We start from the raw sequence: 26,448 nt of genomic DNA, 5'->3' as shown, positions 1-26,448 counted from the left end.
AGAAAGAAAGAAAGAAAGAAAGAAAGAAAGAAAGAAAGAAAGAAAGAAAACAATTCAAATGCTCAAGAACAGAAAACAGTATTAAGAAAAAAACAAAGGTGAGGTAGAGAAAGACAGATATGAAATAATGGACACAGGCATTAAAGATATTCGAGTATATTGGAGATGTTAAGGAAGGACAGAACTATATTATGGGTATTCCCTTCCCCAACTTCTTGAATTTTTCTCCCCACCTCAATGATCAACTGCCTACATTTACAATGGGCAGGTAGAGGAGGCTGACTTGGGGGAGAGAGGGAATAAGAAGGAGAGTTAGAGAGAGAAGTGAGGCAGAAGTGAGAATGAGCAGAAGCGAGAATCAACAGCGAGATTCAACAGAGAGATTCAGCATCAGATTCAGCATCAATAGTTGAGCATCATCAAAGAAGCAGCAGCGGCAGCAGCAAAAGGAGTCAGTCAGCAAGGAAGCCTGCAGAAGCAGCTAAAAGGAAGACAGAGGCCAAAAGAGTAGAAAAGTAGCTGATAGAAAAAGACTTAGCATAAATCTTATGATAAAGGTGAAAAAAAAAAAAGAAAAAGACTTAGCTTAAAGGCTAGGTGAGGAGCTGTACATGGTGGTAGGGACTATGAAATAAAGCTAGCTGACTCGTGGAACTTCATCTAACTGCTTTGTGAGATTCTCCGTTGTTACTCTCAGCTTTCAGATCCTTGGGGTTAAGGAGCAGTAGGAGCCAGGCTGAGCCTAGAAAGGCCTTACTATCCCCACTCCAACTTTAGGACTCATTGTTTTATATTAAAACAACACTATATATCCAAGCCATGGAGTAAACAATAATGAAATCTTAAGACGCAAACTTAAGTAGACAAACTTAAAAAAATACCTCTTCTTATAATGACAGGCTTATGAGGATTGGGGGATGTATGAGATGGATCCTTGGAACATTGACAGAGGAAAGTTGACACTGGTGGTAGGATTGGTGCTAAAAAATTACTCTTGAAACTCAAATATGAATAACTTTATAAATCACAATGCTTTAAATAAATTTAAAATATGCATCTATGGTACATATACCCAATAGAATACTACACAACTATTAGAAAAAAATGAGTCATGAAATTTGCTGATATATGAATGAATCTCCAGAGTATCATGCTAAATGAAATAGGTCAGAGGGAGGAAAATACAGAATGATCACACTCATTTGTGAAATAATGCACAAAGATAATAGAAACAAAGATCAGGGGCTAGTGCAGTGGCACAAGGGATAAGGTGTCTTCCTTGCTTGTGCTAGCCTAGGACAGACCTCTGTTTGAATTCCAGGTGTCCCATATAGTCTCCCAAGCCAGGAGGTATTTCAGAGCATGCAGCCAGGAGTAAACCCTGAGTGTTATTCAGTGTGACCCAAAAATAAAAAAAAAAGAAAAAGAAACAAAGATCAATAAATTGGTCCTTTAAGATAGTTATTAAAGTGAAGGCACAACTATGATAAGGGGAGGTAGTCAATTTGAACAAGAACAGGTTGCTAAAAGGAGGTAAAGAGTTTTGCATGGTACACTTTCAATAAAGTGTTACCAGGTTGTTGAAATACCAAGATCTCTAGTTACATAGGACTGATTTTATCACCCACAACTAAGCTGAAAATTTCCTGGCACCACAAAAAGACCTTGGGGTTCAATAATGAGCATGTATGGAGTTGTAGTTGCTCCCATGACAGTACGCTTCAAGGGTGGAGAAACTCTCTCCTAGGCCAAGGGAATTAATTGCCTCTCTAACTTCCCAATATTTACTGTGCCTTTGCAAAAACAACAACAACAACAACAACAACAACAACAAATAAAAACCACAAAGTCTTGACACAACAGCCCTTCATTTTTTTTCTGTTTTCTATTTTTTCTTTTCTTTCTTGTGGTTGTTGTTTTGGTTATGATTGTTTTCTTGCTACTGTTGTGTTTTGTAATTGCTTGGGTTTTTTTTGAGTTTTTTTGTTTTTCTTTTTTCCTTTCTTCCTTTAGATTTATATATTGTTATAGCCTCTAGATGGATTTCTACAAGTTTTTCTTCTTTATTTTCTTTTTCCAACAGAACCACAAAACTTGAATCATCTTGTTCTCCCTCATAAATTGAGGGGGAAAAATGGATGGTAATAGGAGAAACCAGTCATATGAACATTGAATGGAAATAAAAAATGATCAGACTTAAGCATCAAACCCAAAGTCAATGACACAGAATCCATGCCCAATCTACAACAAGCTACACTCAACAGAGACCTGCCTGTTACACTAGCAGTCCATGGGACAAATGGCAGAGGTATGGGATGCATGCTGGGAACAGGGGTGGAGAGAGGACATCATTGATGATGAGAATTGCTCTAATTCATTGTCATTATGTATCTTAAACATTACTGTGAAAGACTTGTAATTTACTTTGATCACAATAAAAAATATAAAAATAAAGTCTTGCAAATCATAGTGCCTTAAATGAAACAAAAAATTTTTAAAAATAAAAGTAAGAGATCTGCCATAGAGGGAAACTGGCAACATCAGTGGAGGGAAAAACACTGGTGAATGGATTGGCATTAGAATATTTTACTGGTGAAACTCAATCATAAGTAACATTGACACGTGATGATTTTCAGTGACTTAATTAAATAAAAATAAAGTTTAAATATATCACAAAACAATAAGATGATTTAGCAATGGAGTTTTCACACAACATAAAGGGGTTGATATCCAAAATTTTTAAAGAACTCATAAAATACAACAATCAATATAAACAAAATCAATATAAACAAAACCTGGGCATAAAGATTTTTCAATGACATAGCAATAAATGTTTAATTCTACTTATTATTAGAGAAATGATAATAATAACCTTACTAAATGAAATAGCACTAGATAATTGTGATTATGATTCATATATAAAATAGGAAAAGTGTGGTAAAGATGAGGAACAAGAGAAACTGATAGACTTTGGTGGAATAAAAATTGGTGCTACTTTAAAGGAAATAGTACAGAGATGCCTCCAAAAGAAGAAAAAATAAGTTCAATATAATCTGGAAATATAACTAAGTTTTATTTAAGAATATGAAAATATGGTTTATAAAGACATTTGTATCACTATATTCATAGCAGAATTATTAACAATAAGAAAAATATGGAGAAAGCTGGTGTACAATACAGTAGAGTAGCTAAGGCTCCTTCTTGCCTAGTATAGCCTTGATCTGAGTTCAATTCTCTGTACTGAACATAGTCCCTTGGGACACTGCCAAGAGTGATCCCTAACTACAGAGCCAAGAATGAGTCCAAAACATCAACACAATATTAACAACAAACAACAACAAATACCATAAAATCAGGGACCAGAAAGGTATCACAGCTAGTAGGGAGCTTGCCGTGTATCTGGAAAACCCAGTTCCATAAGTAGGATCCCATTTGGTCCATTGAGTGCCTCCAGGAGTGATTCCTAAAAGCAGCACCAGGAGTATCCCCTACATATCATCAGATGTGGCTCAAAAACTAACCAAACAAACACAAGTCTCCAAATAGTTATATTACAAATTGATATACCATTTACCTCAAGTAATATACTTTGGCATAATTATTGCAAACATGATAAAAATAACATTCCAAATATCAAGGGATAATAATTTTATATAAACACATGTATGTATGCATAAATACATATATAAGCCTGGTATATTTATGAATCGAGTTTCTGAGCTTTAGAAAAAGAAATATTCAGATGCTAGGGATCTTCCAATAAAAGTATTTTTTTTACAGTTCATATACCATTATGTTAACTCATTAATATGCAAGTGGAACCATAATCCCAAATTTCTCATTAGAGGTATTTACTTATAGAATTAAGAAAAGTAATATAATATTATTGAATGAGTTTAACTGCTGAGGAAAATATCAAAGGAAAAAGTCTCCGGAATACACAAAATATGTCCATGGACAACATCAAACACAGGCACTGAGACTTTTGGTAGAGACTATACTATCTACAACAACAAGAGACCCAACCACAATATCAGATTTACCCCTTTGTGCTCATTCAAAACATACGAATAAGTGGAGAAATTCCAGATTTAAATTAAAATAAAGCAATTTCACATAACAAAAATCTTAACAATTATATGAAAATGCCAAATATACCCCTTTTGGTTCCTAATATATTTCAGAACAATGGCTATTTCACTTTGGCTTCTGAATTACTGAGTAACTGTCAAGAAAATCATTTTGAATAATGGAAATGTCATAGTTGGCCCCATGAATTCAATGAGATTAAAATTATACAATCCAGCTCACAGAGAACAATCATAATAGAATCCAAATTTGGCAAGAGAATGAAGGTCACTAAAAGGGAATTAAGTGCCTTGCCATACATCTCTGGGGTCAGTCTTTGAGCTTTGCCTTTGTCTATCTCAGGTGTTCTGAACAAGCCTACTAAATGTCCAAGAAGTACTTTCCCACTCAGAGTATTTAAATGTTTATTGGCAGTCTTATCATAAAAGTTGAACTATAAGCAGTAAGTACTATACAATTTAAGTTTCTTATGAATTAAAATATTCAGGGGTATAGACTTTCTTAGTAAGTATGAAATAAATTAGTTATTAGGCCAAGGAAAATTATAGCTTTTATAGCACAAACTACATGATTTATTACTAAGCAATCAACATAATGATATTTAATACAGGTTGAATAATACCACTATTTTTATTTCAGCTATAGTTTTGAAGCTTTTAGGTAAGATCATTTATGTAAATTGAATAAAAAAATAAAATGTTGTATTGTAAGCTTATTTGGCAATTTGCCTGCTTTTACTGCTATAATTTTATTAATAGCCAGTTACTTTGACTCATTATTCTCTATGAATAAAAGCATACTATAATGACAGAATTGAATATGTGTTACAAAATATCCTAGTTTAAAAAGTATATCAAACCCTTCACGAAAATGTTTGTGATATCCCATATAAAATTTAGTGGTAGTATAGGTCTTCACTTTTGAACTGGTGGCCATTTAATAACTTATAAGTCAAATAATATTTTAGTAGAACCACAGTGAAAATCATGTTAATGGAGGCTCATAGCAAAAGAGTAAGGAGCCAACCTGCAACACCTGGAAGAAGAGACTAGGAAAGAAACCGTAGAAGAGAGTCACAAACTGAAAAACACTGTTGTTGACCTATTTAGTTTACCATTTCATGTAAAACATATTGTATTGTGATAAGAAATCTTTTTACAAAACAAATTTGCCTTAAAATTATACCCCTTCACCAATGTAGCACTGGGGTGTGCAATAACTTCAACAGTAAGTCAACAGTTTCATGTAGTCAGTGAAGAAAATAACTGCCACATGGCAAAGGAATTAATAAAAAGAAAGAAACAAGACTCAAACCTAAATTTATATAATAATTTTTCATTCAATCATTTCTTTTTTATATATAAATTCCTTTTTGGGGGTGGGGACACACCTAGCGGTGCTCAGGGGTTACTCCTGACTCTGTGCTCAGAAATTGCTACTCATAGGGTTGGGGGAATATATGGAATGCTGGGAATTTAACCCAGGTCTGTCCCAGATCAGCAACGTGCAAGGCAAAACTCCTACCATTGTGCTATAAACTGTTTAAGCATCGTGGTTACAAAATTGTTCATACTTATATTTAAGTCCTAGAATATACACCATCCTTGGAGCCAGAGCAGTAAAGCAGCAGTAGGGGGTATGCCTTGCATGCGGTTGACCTAGGACGGACCTGGAGTCAATCCCCAGTGTCCCATTTGGTCCCCCAAGACAGGAGCAATTTCTGAGAGCATAGCCAGAAGCATAGCCGGGTGTGGCCCAAAAACTAAAAAAAAAAAAGAAAAAGAAAATGACAAAAAAACGAATACCCACCATGCTTTACCACTGCACTATTCCTGCCACCAATGTCCCCAGTTCCCCTCCCATCAATTCCCCACAATCTTGCCTTTTTCTGTGGCAGGCATTTTGCTTCTTTTTCTCTTTATTTTTATCCCTCTCATATTTTTTTTTCTTTTTCACACTGTGGTTTGCACTATTTTTAGTTAAAAGGTACCTATATTTAACCTTTCCCCTTTTAGTACCCAGTTCTTTCCAGAGTGTTAAATTCCACTTATTGTTATAGTGAACCTTTCTATACTCTAACTGTACTCACCCCTCTTTGTGGCAAGCTTTCTACCATGGACTGGTCCTCCTGTCCCTCATCATTATTGTCTCTAAATATTATTACCATATTGCCTTTTATTTTTCTTTTATCACACAAATGAATGAGATTATTCAATGTCTATTCTCTCTGAGTCATTTCACTTAGCACAATAATTTCCATGTCTATCCAGATACAAGCAAACTTCATGACTTCATTTTTCCTTAAGACTCCATAGTATTCCATTGTGTAGATGTATCTCTAGCCACTCCCCTGTTAGGCACCTGGGTTGTTTCCAAATTATGGCTTTTATAAATAGTGTTGCAATAAACATAGGAGTGCAGAGGGCTTTTTCAAATTATATTTTTGTGTTCCTAGCTAGGGTAGTTTTGATTAAAATAATAAAGAGGTCCTTTGGATGGGCTAGATGGAGATGAAGGCCTTTGTCCTTTAGCCCCGGCCAAGTGGCTCCATCCCCCATTAACCTGTGGTTCTGCAAGTTCAGGTGGCAGCAAGAAGGCAATCCACTCACAGCAGGTTTCAGGAAATATCAGCTTTATTCATGCCCTAGCCAACATGTGTGGCTTCTATATTATAACCATTTACGCATGCTATTTTAGCTTGCCCTGAGTCTAGCCTTTATCAGCCATCTCTAGCCTCCTGCTACCTCTCCATCCAGGTAAATGCAAATCTCAATCCTTTCTGCCCCTGAGGCCAAACCTTTATTACCTTCCCAAGACCCCTCCCAAGAATGGGAGGGTCTTGCAGGTAAAGTTACCTGTAGCAAGACCCCTCCCAGGGGTCTTTCAGGTAAGATCAAGTTACACAGGAAGAAAGGGGGAATGGGGTTACAGGGTAGATCCCTAGAAATGGTTTGCTGGATTATAGGGGAGCTCAATTTCCAATTTTTTGAGTCATATCCATATTGTTTTCCAGAAAAGGTAGACTAGATTCCAGACATTTCTTATTATCTTAGTAGGGTGGATAGTAGCAACAATATATTTTAAAGCCAGATGAGTTTTCTTGGTACAATGGTGCTTGAAGAGTTTCTGCTTAGCATAATTAGTCTTGTGAGAACTAGTTAGGAAAAACAAAATATTATGATCCCAACCAGTGGAACTCAACATACTGAACCATCTGGGAATTGAGAGTTTTTTTTTTAACAAGTTTTATAGGCCCTCTGAAAGATCCTAGAGCATGTTAGAATTATTGTTGGAGAAATGAAATACCAGTCAGTTGAGATATTATAGTAAGGGTAGCACATCTCCTGGAATGCATATTAAGTCAAAAGTATGGAACTGTCAATCCACCCTGATAGGAAACTTGAAGTTTGAAGACAGAAATCTGCCAACATATTCATCATTCAAAGAAAAAGTAAACCCTTAAAGAATCTTTAATGTTGAATAATAAACATCTGCCTAGATACAGAAGTATTGATAGTGCTGCTACATTCAGAGTAAAATCTTAGCATATTTTTAATGAGTGGAGAGCAAATAGTTAGAGGATAACTTTGACTCTGATCCCAGATACAGGTAATTCATTCTTGTTCTTGTTCCTCAGAGTGAGGGCCATGAAGATGCCTATTTTTGCTCTCCACAACTTACAGGAGGGTCATTCCTATTATTTCCCAAAGGAGGTACATGAAACCTCTAGGTTTCTTAACCATTCCACCTACCTGTTTATGGGCAAATGCTTACATGAGGTTAGGACAAGTGGCCAGCAGGCAAACTCATGACTCCTCACTTGTATCACCTTAGCAATATTGCTTAAATTTTATTTCAACAAGGTATATAATTTTGTGCCTTTGATGCGTATATTGCCCTTAAGGTTTCCTATTGCTGCTATTGGTTATATTTTTTGAAAAAATAAATTTTATTTAGTTAATTTTTTAGTATCAAAATTAAAATGACAAAAATACCAGGTAAGAGAATATAGCTCAAAGGTGGAGAACTTAGTCTTCTATATGTGAAGTCCTGGTGCCAAACCCAGCACTATGACATCCCACCCTCTCCTGCCAATGTAAACAAAATTTCATCAAATTGATAGTAGTAAATTGGGAACAGTGAGATTGCGCAAAGATCTGGAGCACAAACAGAAGCATTCATAATTATTGGATTTCATCTTTGGCACTTCCTGGTCTCTCAAGCACTGCTAGGGATGACCTCCAAAACTCCAGTAATGAAAACCCACATGAAGCAAGATAAATGAAATATAAAATGAAGCAAAATGAAAATCTTCAAAATATGTCCTTTTTTTCCCCATTGGAGAAACAATGAATGTAGCTATTGTCCTATCTGACACATTTTAAATGGACATAAGCTAACTGGCAAACTGCCTTTTCCTTTTATAAGTGGCACCAAAATGCTTCATCCAGGAAAATGTGTTGCTTAGTTTCAGAGCATGCTACCTTGGATAGTTTTGTTTTGTTTGGTCTAGAGAACAAATCCCATACTACCACAGAGGCAGCCTGATATCATCTAAACCTAACCTTCTTAAACTTTTTCTACTCACAACTCCTGTCCTATGCTTAAGAATTTTTTATGTAATCCCAGGTGTATAAATAGTTAAACAAGTCAAATATTTACTAGTAAATGACTGTTTTAATCAGAAATCTTGCAACACAAATTTAGTTTCATGAGCCACAGTTCAATAAACTAGGATCTTTACCATTGTTTCACAAAGCTGCGGAATATTACATTACATTGCATTACTGAATTGTCCTAGAAAGGTGTTCGGTTTGCTTAATGTTCTATTTCCTTTGAAGATGAGTTCTTAGTGATTATTTTTTCTGAGAAGGGGCTTTTAGACTAAATACATTTGGTAACTATTTCTCTATCTATAATTTCTATTCTGTATTATCTCTCATGTGATCTCTATTTTACTTTCATGTTCTTCCCTTTACTCTTCTGAAACTTTATTTATTTATTTATTTTTGGTTTCTGGGTCACACCTGGAAATGCTCAGGGGATACTCCTGGCACTATGCTCAGAAATTGCTCCTGGCAGGCTCAGGGAACCATATGGGATGCCAGGATTAGAACCATTGACCTTCTGCATGCAAGGTGAATGCCTTACCTCCATGCTATCTCTCCGGCCCCTCTTCTGAAACTTTATGTCCATATACTTTCACTCCTTTTTTTCCCATTGGAGAAACAATGTCTTTAGTTAGGAAACCAAATTTTGGTTTCCTTGATTTCCTTAGTTCTGCCATATTACTATCAATCCGACTTTGAAATATGTCATTCTTAAATTAAAAAGTATTTTATTATCTATTGAATCAATCCTAAATTCTATGTTTTGACACTGTCCCCAGAATTTTTCTCTAGTCTCATAAATTAGCTGTTACATAAAGATAGACTTCTTAAATCTGACTTTCTTTTTTTTTTTTGTTTTTTTTTTGGGGGGGTCACACCCGGTGACGCTCAGGGGTTACTCCTGGCTATGCGCTCAGAAGTCGCTCCTGGCTTGGGGGACCTGGGGATCGAACCGCGGTCCGTCCTAGGCTAGCGCAGGCAAGGCAGGCACCTTACCTCTAGCGCCACCGCCCGACCCCTAAATCTGACTTTCTAATCTCCTGAGTCATCCATAATTCCTTCAGAGAATATATTGTTATTCTTTTGCATCTTTGGTCTCAGTCTGTCTATTTTAAATTCACTTTCTATGTCTACTTTTGTATATATATATATATATATATATATATATATATATATTTTATCAAGTTCTTATTTAAAAGTCACCTGTTACTTTCTGTTTTTACTCTAATCAAGCTTTACTTCACCTTTCTAAGTTTCTAAAACAATTTAATATGACATGACTCTACCATGGTTAGCCAAGTGTTTGAATATCACATTTTCCCATTTATGTATATAATCTAAAATGTAAGTAAAGTCAATCATATAAAAGTTCTGTGTTTTCTAGAAACTAATAAATGTAAGATATTTTTATCTTCCCACACAAAATACATTGAAAATACATATGTCTTCCAAAGATCCTAAGCTAATTTATGAGTGGAAATGCCAAACATGTGTATGCATGAAAAAATAAACTGTTTTAATACAACTTTCACTGTTACTTTCAATAGTACACCTTGACCTTATGTGACTTGATTCTTATGAATTATGATTTTGTATTTAAACCTTCACTACAAAAATATGACATTTTAAAGAGCTAGTACTTAACATCCAAATCTTGGTTTTATTTCTTAATTTTCAAGATAATACCATTTTAATTGTCCATCTGGGTGTTTAACTACAGAGATATTTCTCATCTAACTAGAGTTAAACTCTTTCAATGGCAAGTAATATAAACAGAAATAGAAACTCACAACTATTTCATTATTTTAGAATGTCCTACAGAGACATTTGAAATTTAGTTCAACTAGTTAAAACTAGGAACTCTTAACCACCATAATCTTTTAGAATCACTTTTGATCAGGAGTAATATATTTTGTTGAAAAACTCATAAACATACACACATAAAACTCTAGCAATGTTTAATGAAGACGGTGTGGGGGTGGTAACTGTTCATAATATTGAAATAAGATTAAAATAATTTTTCATCTCCTCTGCAATTTCAATTGAATTCTCTTAAAACTTAGAGACACTTTAAGTATCAAGGCAAAATAATGATCTTAGTTTCTTGGATTAATAGAAAAATAAAGTAATGAAACATTGGGAAATTGTTATTAATTGTAATTTGTATTATGAAATTAATGCAAAAGAAAAGAAATTTTGCTTCTCATGAGACAGACTCAACTAAAGTAACTTACCTAGTGTAAGAACTAAGAAAGTATAAAATGAATTTTGAGCCAGATTTAAATCATCTTCAGTGGCTTGAACATCAAAATTATTTTAGAAGAGGAGAGCTAGTAAAATAATTCATGTTTATTTTTCTTGACTAAATAAAGAAAAATTGTCAACTTCTTTTGTAAACCTTTCTCAATGAAGAGTACACTTTTCCTCCTCTTAAAAACTAGAAACTACAAATAATCTACCTCTCTTATTTCTAGGTATTTTCCCTAAGGACACAAGCCACAAACCATTAATTGGAAGAGATAAATTTATCTCCATGCTCATTATACAATACCATCTATATATTATTTAATAAAGAATATATGATATATGTATATTTGTACACACCACACACTGCATAAATGTGAAGTAGAATAATATAATAACCACTTATATATTTAAAAAGATTAAATTCTTTGTCATCTAAAACAACGTAGATGAATTCAGAGGGCATTACACTGAGGAAAATAATCCAGATGAAGAGACATTGATTTTATTCATATAGCAAATATAAAAGGAAATAAGCAAATAAATTAAACAAAACAAATTTAAAACTTTAAAATTAATATTAATTGTGATTACCAGATGGGAAAGGAGTGGATAACTCAGCAAAAAGTATGGTGAAGGATTGGACTTTTTTGGGTGAAACTAACTAACTATAGAATTATATACACCTGACATGATACAAAGCACAATTTACTAAGTTACAGATTAGGTGATTAGAACATAAGTGGTACTTAATAAAGGCAGTGAAGCTACTGTATTTTAACTAGGTTTATAAGGGAAAGTGAACACATTTTTCTTTGTTCTATGAACTAATGATGCAATATCTTTTTTAAAATAATTGCCCCAGTTCTGTTGGAGGTGTGAGACATGAATGCTGGTGAGTGAACTAAAAAAAACTTTTTAAGGCTCATTTCAGTTTTCAACTCTATTTCTTAGGTGCATCATGGATGAGGAGACTCAGTTATATAAGAGGCTACTAAGCAAGAAATTTATCTTAATTCCCATGTTCTAAAGCCCAGTATTAATCTCCCATCCCAGCAGACATAAAAATGCAATGCAAAAGCTTCAGTACAAGTAATATCAAAAGAAAATGAATAGGCAAGATCAACAAAAGAAGAAATTAAGCCACAAGGAAATCAAACATTTTAATAGACCCATTTTGCAAAACAGAAAGCGAAACAGAAAGAGGCCGGAATTAATTTTCCTATGCATTAAACTCATGAGCACAACACTGAGAATGTGAAGACATTTACAAGCGTCTCTGTGTTATCATGTGTTCAGTATGGCAGTTTTCTCTCTCTGACCTCTGCAAATAGAAAGTTTTTATGCAGGTGATCATTTCAAACGAAGAGTCATTTTATTCATAAAGTTTGTTTTAATATGAGATGAGGTCTCATAAAAGCCTTCAGCTAACAAACATAAATACTCTACAGTGTATGTACAGGCTCACAGTGGGAGGACTAACACTGACTTATCTGCCCTGCTTTGCCCTCTGATGTGTAAGCTCTTTCAACCTCATGCCTTTTTGAAGAAGAGCATAATCAATGCATAACAGGTCTTCCACTCAATCAGTAACATTATAATCTTAGTGTGGGTTAAACCAGGAAAAGTCTTTGTATGAAACTGCAGAAGATACATGTGTCAACAACTTCTGAAAAAGACAGTTGGCTTGTTTGGTTGTTTTTTGTTTTTGTTATTGTTTGTTTGTTTCTTTGGTCACACCCGGCAGCACTCAGGAATTACTCCTAACTTCGCGCTCATAAATCGCTCATGGCTTGGGAGACCAAATGAGATAAAACCCATGTCTGTCCTGGATCAGCTGCGTGCAAGGCAAACACGCTACCACTGGGCTACCACTCTGGCCCCTGTAAAAAGAGGATTGGGAGGGAGAATTTATAAAGTATCCAAGGTACCAGTTTTCCTTACCTTGCAGGAACAGACAGAACACCTGTCTTCCTTCAGAGTCCACACCTGCCCATTATGTTTCAGTCCTCCTTCATGGGGACAGTCACCAGAACAAGAGGGCCCAGAGGGACAAAGACAATCAAAGCCCCCTGCTAGATTGATGCAGGCAGAATCATTCCAACAAGAATGAGTTCTTAAGGCACATTCATCAATGTCTGCAAGAAAGAAAGAATAGAGATTTTAGAATCTGGCCAAGTGTAGTAGAAGACAATAGCATCATATATGATAGCACTAGTATTTTCGAATGTTGACTTATCCAGTCTTATGCCAAGATGTACATATGCCTATAGTATTTAGTTCTCAAGAAAGCATTGTGAACAAGGATGTCATTAAAACTGTTGTGTAGATAGTGGAGCTAAATATTGTAAGTTAAATGAAATGCCCCATCATGAGAGGCAGGTCTCAAACACATACCTTTCAAAATCCAAATACAAAATTATCTAGTAGCTGAGTTTTCTGACTCGGATGTTAGAAAATGTGGGAATATATTAGCCATGGAGTAGGAAACAGGTGCAATCCCCCATTTGGGGGCCAAGAATAAAATAAGAATAAAGAATAAGAATAAAATAATGCCTAATCAAAGCCTTACTACTATAATAGTTTTTTTGCACAGACAAGAATCCATCTCAGGCTAAAGTATTGTATGATAACAATGAAAGACATACATATTGCTGCTAGTTGTTGACATCCAAACATGGAGGAAAACATAAGTTCAGTCATCCCTCTCTGACTGTCACAGTCACAATGAATTTAACACTATCTCTACTACTACTCTTCATTCCATTAATCCATTCCATTAATCTCTTTACAAATTATCAGTCTTCATTACACAACAACTAAATCCATTTTTAACTTTTAATAATATCTTATTTAAATAGGATTCAATTATAAGTTACCCAGTCACATCTACAAACAAGCACTGTTTCTAAGATCACTCAAGAAAATCTATTACATTTCCTTATCTCTGACAACCTTAAACTATTTGAAGATATTGGTCATTTATTTATCAGTCTTCCTTCAGAGTCCACACCTGCCCAAAGAGTTTATTTATAATCACATCTTTCTACATGCTCTAATTGACAAACCTGATTCTAATAATATTTTACTAAGAGTTTTCTAAAAACAAGATAATTTGGATATTTTGTAAAAATTCTGATCATGGCAGAAAACACTTGTCCTTGTGAATATAATAAAGGTGAAGACAAGAATATACAGAAAAAACTACTGATACACTACTTATTCTAAATTTGATTATTATAATGAAATATGTACATATTTGTAGGTGTTTAATTAAAATCATGAAACTAAAATAAAATTGAAAATTATATTTCCCCAATGTGATCAGAGTGCAATATATATTTATAAATACCATTATATTTCTATTTATGTATGTATGTATTTATATTTCTATATATGTATTTATATCAAGGCTTATTGAGTGGTATGATAGAATTACAAGATTGAAGTAGCTATCTCAGAAAAGAAAATAAGATACAGAGAGGTTAGACAGTTATATTACTAAATAATAATTGAGCCAGGATTAGTGTCCTTGGCCTTTGGACAGCTGCATTAGTGTTCTTCGCACTGTCATGTACCAACTCAAGGTCTAAAGTCATCTGTCAGCATTCTATGGCTTCAAATATTTTCCTCAGATACTGAAGATTATTTTCAAGGAGAACATTTTATATGTATTCTCTTTAATATTTTCTGCCAAACTTCTGGGAATAATATGATATAAAGTCAAAGTTTCTTAGAATTTTAAAACTTCTATGACAAGATATTGAGAAATAAATTATTTCTCCTTCCTTACTATATACACAAGATTGGTATAAAACTTGTCTATACAGCGACATTAAAAGTAAAATATATTCAGAAATCTCAACACCATGTCTAGAAGCTAATTTATTCCAACATTTTACTTTTTTTAAGAAGGCATTCCCAAGCAGTGATCAAGGGAAGCATAATACTGCAATATTCTTCCCAGATGCTCAGGTTTGCTAATTCAGTGCTTCTGGGGTTCACTAGGAATATATGACCATGTGGTACTCAAGGGATGGAACATGCAATATTAGGAACTGAACTTGTGGACCTGCACATGCTAAGAATGCTCTCTAGCCCTTTGTCCAGGTTGGACAAATATTACAGGGAGTAGTGCCAGGATGCCTAAGCATTGCTTAGAAAGAGATGAAAGGAAGGGAAATAAAAGGGAAAAGAAAAACACAATAAGTAACAAAAATGAAAGGGGGAATGAATGGGGAAGTATAAGAAGAAGAGAAAATAGAATGGAAAGGGAAGAGGAAAATAAAGAATAAACAGAAGAATCAGAGTCCTGGGTTTTGTTTAATTAACAGTGAATAATTGTTCTAAATACATTGTACAGAAGAGGAAGAATATAAAACCATTTCTATATAACTCCTTTACTTTCCCCAGCTCTGTAGTTCTCTGATGCCTTATAATAGGAGATTAAAACCACTAGTATTTCTCTGGCATACCACTCTAACATGTCAATTATTACCTTTAGACTCTTCCCCTTTTGGATTAAAATAATGTGTTAATGAAAACCATAAATAATTATTGTTACTTCCTCTGAAATATCATCATGTCTTTTCTTTCTGTTAGTAACACCTTCACCTTATTTTTACTCTCTTCACCTTTATTGAGTTTAAAATAAAGTATAAATAATTGGTAAGCTGGTTCACTCTGAGGACTTCAAGGAAACTTCTTCTACGCCTGTCTGCCTGTGCTTCTGAATCCCCGAAGGTTTTCTCAGAGGCCTAGGGAGCGCAGCCACTGAGTGGGAGAAACTATTCACCCAACACCCTTTAAATAAGGGGCTAATATCCAAAATATACAGGGCACTGACAGAACTTTACAAGAAAAATCATCTAATCCCATAAAAAATGGGGAGAAGAAATGAACAAACACTTTGATAAAAAAAAAAAGAAATACAAATGGCCAAAAGGCGCATGAAAAAAATGCTCCTCATCACTAATCATCAGGGAGATGCAAATCAAAACAACGATGAGATACCACCTCACACCGCAGAGATTGGCGCACATCACAAAGAATGAGATCAGTGCTGGCGGGGATGTGGAGAGAAAGGAACTCTTATCCACTGCTCATGGGAATGCCATCTAGTACAGCCTCTATGGAAAGCGATATGGAGATTCCTCCAAAATCTGGAAATTGAGCTCCTATTCGACCCAGTTATTCTACTCCTAGGAATATACCCTAAGAACACAAGAATACAATACAAAAACCCCTTCCTCACACCTATATTTATTGCAGCTCTATTCACAATAGCCAGGCTCTGGAAACAACCAAGATGCCCTTCCACAGACGAATGGCTAAAGAAACTGTGGTACATATACACAATGGAATATTATGCAGCCATCAGGAGAGATGAAGTCATGAACTTTTCCTATACATGGATGTACATGGAATCTATCATGCTGAGTGAAATAAGTCAGAGGGAGAGAGAGAGACACAGAATAGTCTCACTCATCTATGGGTTTTAAGAAAAATAAAAGTCATTTTTGTAACAATCCTCAGAGACAATGAGAGGAGGCTGGAACACCAGCTCACTCCATGAAGCTCACCACAAAGAGTGGTGAGTACAGCTATAGAAATAACTACACAGAGAACTACCATAATCATGTGAATGAATGAGGGAACTGGAAAGCCTGTCTGGAGTACAGGTGGGAGTGGGGTGGGATGGAGGGAGATTTGGGACATTGGTGGTAGGAATGTTGCACTGGTGAAAGGGGTTTCATTACTGAAACCTAATCACAATCATTTATGTAATCAAGATTTTCAAATAAAGAAGAAAAAAAGAGAAAAAATTGGCAAGCTAAGAATGATCCTTCTCATTTATCTTTACACCCATTGCTTTTGTAAAATAAAAGTTACCATATCTCATCTTTTAAAATAATAATTATTATGATATTTTTACCCATTGTATGTACTATGTTATTCTTATGTTAACCTCTCATGGTTTGTAGAAGGCAGGGATAAAATATTTTCCCTTCTACTTTCCCAATGCCAAGAATGTGATTTATAATGTATTCACTTAAATTAAGTTAGGAAACTCATACATCAGTGCCATTATAAGACATACTTTATCAAAATTTGGTTAATGAGGTCTATTCAATAAGCATAAGGTAGCAAAAGGACCACTCTCTACAGGAAACACAGTATTGGTTATCATCTGGAAAAGTCTAGGGTCTTATAGTTAGTATAGCAAAATAGTAACCACATTAAACTAACCAGCCTACCCTTTTCACTTCCATTCTACCCTTTTAATATCAAATGTTTAAGATGAAGAGCAGAAAAATCCTATTAATAAATCAGACCAGAGTTGTCTAAATAGTAATTTCAACAGATTGCCAAACAGTGGCTAGACAAGAACTGTTCATTTATAGTTTTCTTTGAAATCTCAAAATTGTACCCCACCAAAATATGATATTTTAGCATTTTGTATTTAATATACAAAATTGAAGCATATTGGGATACTTTCTCACATAAATTAAGAAAACTGAACATAAAGATGAACACACCTAGTATGCACAATAAAAACAGTGCAAAACTTGATTTGCTTTTGCTTCTGAGAATGAAAGGATTTCACAGTTGAGTATAAGACCATATTGCCTACAGAGTTCCATGTAATTGCTTTACTTATGACACAGAAATCTAATTCTGCTTCCATGCAATTTAACAGATTTATGGAAAGCCAGATGTTAGCAATTATGGAAGCTGACATTATTCATATTCTTAGTAATACAGACCTGTTTGCTCTGCACAAAGCCAAGTTAATCTATTATACATATCCCAAGGCATCCAAAGGAAAGAGGAACCCTATTTACATATTATAACCGTTGTTCTATGCTGAGAAAACATAAAGATATTCACCAACGATGCTTACCCAAATCATCATAGAAGCCTTCAATAATAAAGAGGCAATGAAACAAAAATCAGGAGAACTATTCTACACTTAAATCTGTGACTGTTAAAGAGTATGTGTATTTTTTTTCTTATTCCAAATGATAGAACTGCTATTTGCTGCATTTTTCTTTTAAATTCATTAAATATTCTATGCACAGATCATAACTTTTTCAATAAAGGGTATGCTTACATTGAAATAAATTTTCAATTTTGTAACTTCTGAAATTCCTTATTATTGTACTTGATAATAAATATTATACTATAATATGATTCAGAGATGTTTATATTAGCATCTATCAAAACAACCCAAGTTCAGACCCCAAAATATTCTTGCTTTTCAAAAAAATATGTTTTCTAAAACTATAATAGCAAAACAACAGTATAAACATTTCAGAGTAGATGAAATCTCCATAAATTTCAGAGTTCAGGGGAAATATTTTCCCCATTTGTTTAGTAATGGTTAGAATACAAGTTAGAGTACAAAGTTAACTTTGTCCTGACATCATATCCTTTTTCTAAAACACTTTAACAATTCATCAGTCTAATTTTTAAACTCAAAATAGGTGATGTGTAAGGAACAAATTTCACCTGGGGTTTGAATACCCAGCTGTGTGTTCTAAGAAATCATTACTGGCATTGCTAGCTTAAAATGAGAGCAGAGCTTGGGGTATTATTAAAGATAAATAAGATAGAGCACAGATGTCTCTCCCATATCTAAAGCAATATTACTCAGTCTATAGTGGCAATGAGAAATATACAGGGGGAAATATAGGTAGTGCACCTTATCCTATAAGTGAAAGAAACAAGAAGAAAAACCAGAGATGTACTGGGGTTTGTAAAATTTTAAGCAGCCTAGTGAATTTCAGGTCCTGTAAGAGCCATTTCCTGTTGAATACAGATCACCAGTTTATGTTTTTACTGTTCCATTAAAGCACAGAACATAACATATAACATGTAGAGTGAAAATGATACATCAGACGTGTTTCATCAGCCTAAGGAAGTGTCCCACTCATGTTACTTTAATGTAATATTCATGTGTTCAATCTAAAAAGCCAAGGATTAAAAGAATAGCTAAGTTATCTATAGGTTATTTTTATTATTTTATTATTTGATAGGCACCATGTATCTCTTATAAAAGTCCCAATGTACCTCTGGTATTAATTAGCTTATTCACTCCTTGTTTCAGTTTTAAAGTTTCTTGAGTTAGACAGAAGCATTATAATTTTTTTTAAAAAAATTAAGCATATAATTTTGATTTTCTCTAATGTGTCTCCCATTTCCTTAACTGGTTCTCTTTAAACAAAGAAAAAATAAATTACTTTGCATTTAATATTTATTTACTTTTTTCTATTATCTGTACAATTAGCAGTTACTTTCTTTTTATATCTTCTTCCTTTTTTTTTTTAATGTTTTTTTTTTAATGAGATTCTTTTTTTTTTTTTTTTTTTTTTGTGGTTTTTGGGTCACACCCGGCAGTGCTCAGGGGCTACTCCTGGCTCCATGCTCAGAAATTGCTCCTGGCAGGCACGGGGGACCATATGGGACACTGGGATTCGAACTGATGACCTCCTGCATGAAAGGCAAACGCCTTACCTCCATGCTATCTCTCCAGCCCTCTTCTTCCTTTTCTAGTGAAAGTTTCCATTTGATCCTCTTTGATGCCCAAATCTTATGCATTCTTACAACCATTCTTTTGGAAAAGTTAAACCTTTAACTTAAGAACACTGTAATACATTTTATTACTTAATGTCACTATTTTTTGACTCATGCAAAATACTACTGCCTTAACTCTATTTTACCTGTTTAGTCAGTAATAATCAATGAAACACACATGCATATATTATATATTAAACATCTTATAATAGACATAATGCCAGAAACTGGGAATAAATCATCAAATAAGGTAGACAATATTCTTGAAGAATGGACTCTCCAGTCTTCTACCACTTTTATGCTATTGGCAGTGACTATCACTTCCTAAATTTTCTATGGCCATTGTTTCTTTTTCCTCAATTAAAACAGTATATAGTCTGTCAACTAAAAGCTTCAGTCAGAATTTTGCACTGTGAGGTGCCAAAAAATGTGACCTATTGTCCCAGTTTGCCAGGAACTTAGGAGGTTCATGAAATATGTGCCTTTTAGTGTTCAGTCAGGAAGAGTTCAAGGTAAATGGAGGCAAGTGATTTAGCTGCATATTGCTGGATCCCTGAAACATAATGATCATATGGAAAAAGTTATCAAACTTCTCTGGGTCTTGGACCTATCACTTGAAGATGTGGATAAAAAAATCTTGTAGGATAATTTGATAATCTGAGTAAGCACATACTGCAAAGCTGATCTTTTATTAATTGCACAGAAGCAATTAGTTGCTGTTACTATTCATATTTCTTCTGTATTTTTTCCTCCACAGATTTTATCTTATGCGTCCATTGTCCTATCTTTTTGAAATATATTAAAATTAGCACTATTTATTTAGCATTTTTATTCTGTAAGTTGCTCACACTTTTATCTGTTAACATAGTTTCCAGTTGAATTGCGAATTTTCACATACCTTCTTACATATTTAAATAGTATCAAGCTCTGAAATGGTATCACTTCAAGTCCTTTCTGAAACCTCATATGGAAATCAGGTGTTAACATTAAATGACAAATGTTTAAGAAATGCTTTATTTTGTGATATCCCTGAACAGCCCTTGATCAATGACTAGGTTTTTATTTATATGGTGTACAAATATATGTGTTTTATTGCAAGAGGAGAAAATGGTTCCTTCTAGGTAGAAAACAAGACTAGAATAAAAGTAGCCTTCTAAATTAGACACGTTAGTTTACTTTCTGCCAGGAGCACATCATGATTCTTCAACTGGTTATTCAATCTGTTTAAAAATCAATACAATTCTGACCAGTGAAGAGAATAAATTTTTAAAAATCAATAAATATTGAAATAATTTCTATCCAAAGAGAATTTAACTGTGAGGAGAAACCATGGTATTGATGGAAACTACCCTAGATTTATGTTTTTCTATATCTGCTCATGGGTGGGAGAAGTATTGGATAAGTATTGTCTGCACCACAAAAAGTGGACTTGCATTTTTCATTTGTATTGTTTTTCTTTTTGTTTTGGCACCACACTCAGAAATGATCAAAGGTTACTTCTTGTTCTGTAGTCAGGAATCACTAGAGCAGTGCCTAAGGGACCATATGGAAAATCACAAATTTAGCCTACGTAGCAATATGCAAGGCAGTCACTATACATTATACTATTTTTCCAGCCTCCACATGGGTATTTTTATTATAATTCCAAAATTCTAACCACCAGGGACACAACTTGTTACAGTCATTTTTTTAATCACAGCAAAAATTACTTTTAAATGAAAAGAAGTATCTCTGTGCACTTTTATTTTTAGTTACCCCAATATATTCAGGTTTATTTGAATTACTAGACATGATCACACAGTACTTTCTTACTCATTCGGAGATATGATACTGTTCTTATTTATTTTTGTATTTCTTGAAGCTCCTATGACATCTTTACCTAGCATATTTTTCACTTACTTTCACCTCGTTGTTCACCATTTGTTTGTAAATTTGAATCTGATTTAACTGTGATTTCAAAAACAAAATCCATTTTTGAGACCTATAAATTTGCTTGAGTAAATGTAAGAATTGCATAAATTTTTTATAAATTTTTCCCATTTGTAGCTTTCTATGATTATTTTTTCCCTTTCTGGGACTGAGCCTGTAATTGCAGTACTAGAATAAAAGTGGGGACAAGTGAAGAATAGAGGGATGCATGTAGCTCTAGAAATTTCTCAGGGAATTCTTAGAAATAAATGGTTTTCTTGGACAATCAATAGCTATTAAAATATCTTTGGACTCTCTGAGTATTGGAAATAAATGCCTGAGAATATGTAACAATGAAGTATTGTTTTACTCTCTTCAATAAAGTCTAATTTATGGTGACAAACATGAACAGGGAAACCAGCCAAGGTAAAAACCAAACTCTCTGTTTTGACAAATCATTTTCTCAAGTGAGTTGTCCGATGAGAAAGTATTTTCATCTCTGCCAAGGAAAAATCTTAGGCTTAGAGAGGTTACAAAGTAATTTCATTTACAGATAGAAACTTACATAAAATCAGAAGGTCAAAGAAACACTGTCAACAATACAATAGAGATCCAACAAACTAACAAAACCAACCAACAACAAACAAAACAATCCAGGTCTCAATATAAAGAATCAGAGTCAGATTAGAGCACCAAAGCAATATATACAGTTTTCATTACTTTTTTAATATATTTTTTATTATCTTCAGTTTATTTTCTCTAACTTCTAGCTAGTGGTAAAAACTGCTAAAAATTCTGTCCCCATGGAATCTATCCCAAATGGATTATCATTCCCTGAGTGTGGGCCAAAAACTAACCAACCAACAAACAAAAATATTATACCAGTAGAAGTAGTGTTAAGGACTTTGTTAAGGAGAACAATGTTGAAGCTACCATGCCAATAAGTACATAATTGACTGAAAAAAATATATACCTCTAAACAAATTTTAAAATTGAGTTTTTATTATTGTGGTTGGAGTTACAGAATTACAGTAGTGTTTATGATCTATTTGTTGTACAAAATTACTGTTCCTTGACCAAAAGAGAGCTTAAGAACATTTTTCACTCTCCTAGTGTCACTTCTCGTCTTTTTATTTGATGTGTGTGTGTGTGTGTGTGTGTGTGTGTGTGTGTGTGTGTGTGTGTGTATGTTTAGTGGGGTGGAGTTAATTTGTTAGTGTTGCATGGAAGTTAATCCTAACTCTGCACTAGGAATTTTTCTTGGCAGTGCTTGGGGGACCCCAAGCAATGATGGATATCAAAAGGGTCTCTACATGCTCAAGGCTGATGTCCTTCCCACTGTATTTTGTTTCTTTAGGTCATCTTTGTTTTTCCATAATTCTTCTCTTAGTCTGCTGATTATGCAAAAGATTAATCTAGTTTGATTCGTAATTTTAGAAGATACTTTTTGAAAAGATCTAAAGACCTACAAGTGAGGTTTGATGGTGGAATTAAGAGAAAAACCACTTTTTAGATAGGAGAAATTAGTACACTCTGATCCTTTTGAGAGACAAGTTCTGCTTAATTTGAACTTCTATTTTGTATCTCTCAGCAAACATGATTTTGTTTACCCCAGTCTTCCATATTAAATAAAAATCATATAACAATACCATTGCTAACTATTCATGGCTGCTTCTGAGCAATTTTCCCCCTCAAGGTCTAGCCTGAGAAGTTCGAAATTATTGCAGCACTATTTACAATAGCCAGACTCTGGAAACAATCAAGATGCTGTTCAACAGATAAATGGCTAAAGAAAATGTGGTACACACAATGGAATATTATGCAGCCGTCAGGAGAGATGAAGTCATGAAATTTTCCTATACATGATGTACATGGAATTTATTATGTTGTGTGAAATAATTCAGAGGGATAGAGATAGACACAGAATATTCTCACTGATCTATGGGTTTTAAGAGAAAAAAAGACATTATTGTAATAATCCCCAGAGACAATAGAGATGAGGGCCGGTAGGACTGGCTCACAATATGAAGCTCACAACAAAGAGTAGTGATATAGTTAGAAAATAACTACACTAATAACTAGCATGACAATCTTAATGAGAGAAGTAGAATGCCTGTCTCAAATACAGACAAGGGCTGGAAAGAAGGGAGGGAGGCATTGGTGGGAATGTTGCACAAGTGAAGGGAGATGTTCTGTTTATGACTGAAACCCAACTAAGAAAAAGGGTAAATTCGGGTCACCGACATCATTGCTGAGGATGTCTGAGTGCCGCTGGTTTGAGACTAACCCCAACACAGAATCCCCAAAGGAAGTTGAGAGACTGAGGTGCCCTGGACATGCCTGAACTGGGTGAGTCCGGGTCACTATAGCCAACACCATTACTGAGGGTGCCTGAATGCTGCAGGTTTGAAACTAACAACTGAGTAGGTTAGGCCTAGAGGCTCCGCTTCACTTCACAGCAAGTATAACAATGGGGAGACATCAGAAATATTAAATGAAGATGGCAGCTCTGATAACCCAAAAATGTCAACCACCTAATTATCTTCTCAGATAAGAAGTTTAGAGTAGAAATACGAAGGATGTTCATAGGACTCAAAGAAAGCGTAGATTGAGCTGAACAGAACACAAAGACAGAAATCAGAAAACTCCAGGCTGAAATAACAGGACTGAAAAACTCGGTAGATGAAATAAAAACCTCAATAGAACGCCTCTACAACAGAGTAATAGAATTTAGGAGAAAATCAATACAGCAGGAAAGATTGGGAAAAAAAAAAAAACAACATCAAAGCAAATGATCAAACAATGGAAAAAATACTCAAGGAATGTGAGCAGATGAAAATTGAAGTCTTTGATAAATTCAACAGAAACAACATAATAACCATTAGAGTTCCAGAGAGCCAGGAAGAAAATCCCCAGCAAGAATTAACAGTTAAGAACATAATTACTGAGAAAATCCCAGAGCTAAAGAGAGCATGCAACCAAATTTTGCATGCCTGAAGAGTACCAGCTAAAAGAGACACAAAGAAAAGCACCCAAACTCATATCCTAGTCAGGATGACAAATCCCACATATAGGGATAGAATACTGGAAGCAGCAAGGTCAAAAAGGGAAATTAAATTCAAAGGAGCATCCTTAAGATTTACAGCAGACCTGTCACAAGAAACCTTCACGACCAGAACGCAGTGGTGGGATATAGAGACAAAACTCAATGAAATGAATGCTTCACCCAGAATACTAAACCCAGTCATAATCACTTTCAGGTTTGAAGGTAGCATACATGGCTTCATGGATAAACAACAGCTGAGAAACTTTACAGACTCAAAACCAGCCCTAAAAGAAAAGCTGAATGATCTACTTTAAGGAAAGAAATACCAACAGATACACCAAACTAAAGGCGTCTTCAAGGAAGAAACAGCACTCTTCAAACAAGCTGAAGGATAAATAAACAGATGGAACTAATTATGCTGCACCTCAAAGGAAATAATGCCTACGATACAAAAGCCATTCACAGAATGGGAAAAGCTATTCACTCAATACACATAAGATAAGGGGCTAATATCTAAGATATACAAGGTACTGACAGAACTTAACAAGAAAGAAACATCTAACCCCATCAAAAATTGGGAGGAGAAATGAAAAATTTCTCAAAGAAGAAATACAAATGGCCAAATGGCACATGAACAAATGCTCCACATCTCTCTGTATTCCAATACCATGCTGTTTTGATAACTATTGCTTTGTAATACAGTTTGAAGTTGGGGAAAGTAATGCCTTCCATATTCTTTTCCCCAAGGATTGCTTTAGCTATCTTAGGGTGTTTATTATCAGTGGAATAGGGTTGAGTACTCAGATAATATTCCCCAGACATACTATCACCTAATTTTTGATAAAGTAGCAAGGAATCCTAAACGGAGCAAAGAAAGCCTCTTCAACAAGTGGTGTTGGCACAACAGGATAGCCACTTGCAAATAATTAAACTTAGATCCCTAGCTAACATCACGTATGAAGGTAAAATCCAAATGGATTAAAGACCTTGATATCAGACCTGATACCATAAGGTATATAGAACAACACGTAGGTAAAACACTCCAGGACATTGAGGCTAAAGGCATCTTCAAGGAAGAAACTGCACTCTCCAAATATGTGAAAACAGAAATTAACAGATGGGAATACATTAAGCTGAGAAGCTTCTGCACCTCAAAGGAAATTGTGCCCAGGATACAAGAGCCACCCACTGAGTGGAAGAAACTATTCACCCAGTACTCATCAGATAAGGGGCTAATATCCAAAATATACAAGGCACTGACAGAACTTTACAAGAAAGAATCATCTAATGCCATAAAGAAATTGGGAGAAGAAATGGACAGACAATTTGACAAGACAGAAATACAAATGGCCAAAAGGCACATGAAAAAATGCTCCACATCACTAATCATCAGGGAGATGCAAATCAAAACAACTATGAGGTACCACCTCACACCACAGAGATTGGCACACATCACAAAGAATGAGAACAAGCAGTGTTGGTGGGGATGTGAAGAGAAAGGAACTCTTATCCACTGCTCATGGGAATGCTGTCTAGTCCAACCTTTATGGAAAGTGATATGGAGATTCCTCCAAAACCTGGGAATTGAGCTCCCATAGGACCCAGCTATACCACTAGAAATATATCCTAGAAACACAAAAATACAATACAAAAATCCCTTCCTTACACCTGTATTCATTGTAGCACTATTTACCATATCAAGACTCTGGAAATAACCAAGATGCCCATCAACAGATGAATGGCTAAAAAAACTGTGTTACATAAATACAACGGAATATTATGCAGCCATCAAAAGAGACAAAGTCATGAAATTTTCCTATACATGGATGTACATGGAATCTATTATGCTGAGCAAAATAAATCAGAGAGAGAGAAAGAAATAGTATAGTCTACTCATTTATGGGTTTTAAGAAAAATGAAAGACACTCTTGCAATAATTTTCAGAGACAAAAGAGAGGAGGGATGGAAGTTCCA

General features: G+C 34.7%; 1 protein-coding gene across 2 annotated transcripts in view; it reads right to left on the bottom strand.

Moving 5' to 3' along the window:
- The window catches only part of NELL1 (neural EGFL like 1), a 1,037,291-nt gene that overhangs the window by 17,647 nt on the left and 993,196 nt on the right, over window positions 1–26,448 (bottom strand). For both annotated transcript variants that reach the window (XM_049781002.1, XM_049781004.1), the window contains one exon: window positions 12,888–13,081. In XM_049781002.1, the coding sequence (XP_049636959.1) occupies window positions 12,888–13,081 (194 nt within the window). The remainder of the gene's footprint in view (window positions 1–12,887; window positions 13,082–26,448) is intronic.

Source organism: Suncus etruscus, chromosome 9, assembly GCF_024139225.1.
Source record: "Suncus etruscus isolate mSunEtr1 chromosome 9, mSunEtr1.pri.cur, whole genome shotgun sequence".
NCBI classification, from domain to species: domain Eukaryota; kingdom Metazoa; phylum Chordata; class Mammalia; order Eulipotyphla; family Soricidae; genus Suncus; species Suncus etruscus.
This window is presented reverse-complemented; position numbering and strand designations above follow the sequence as displayed.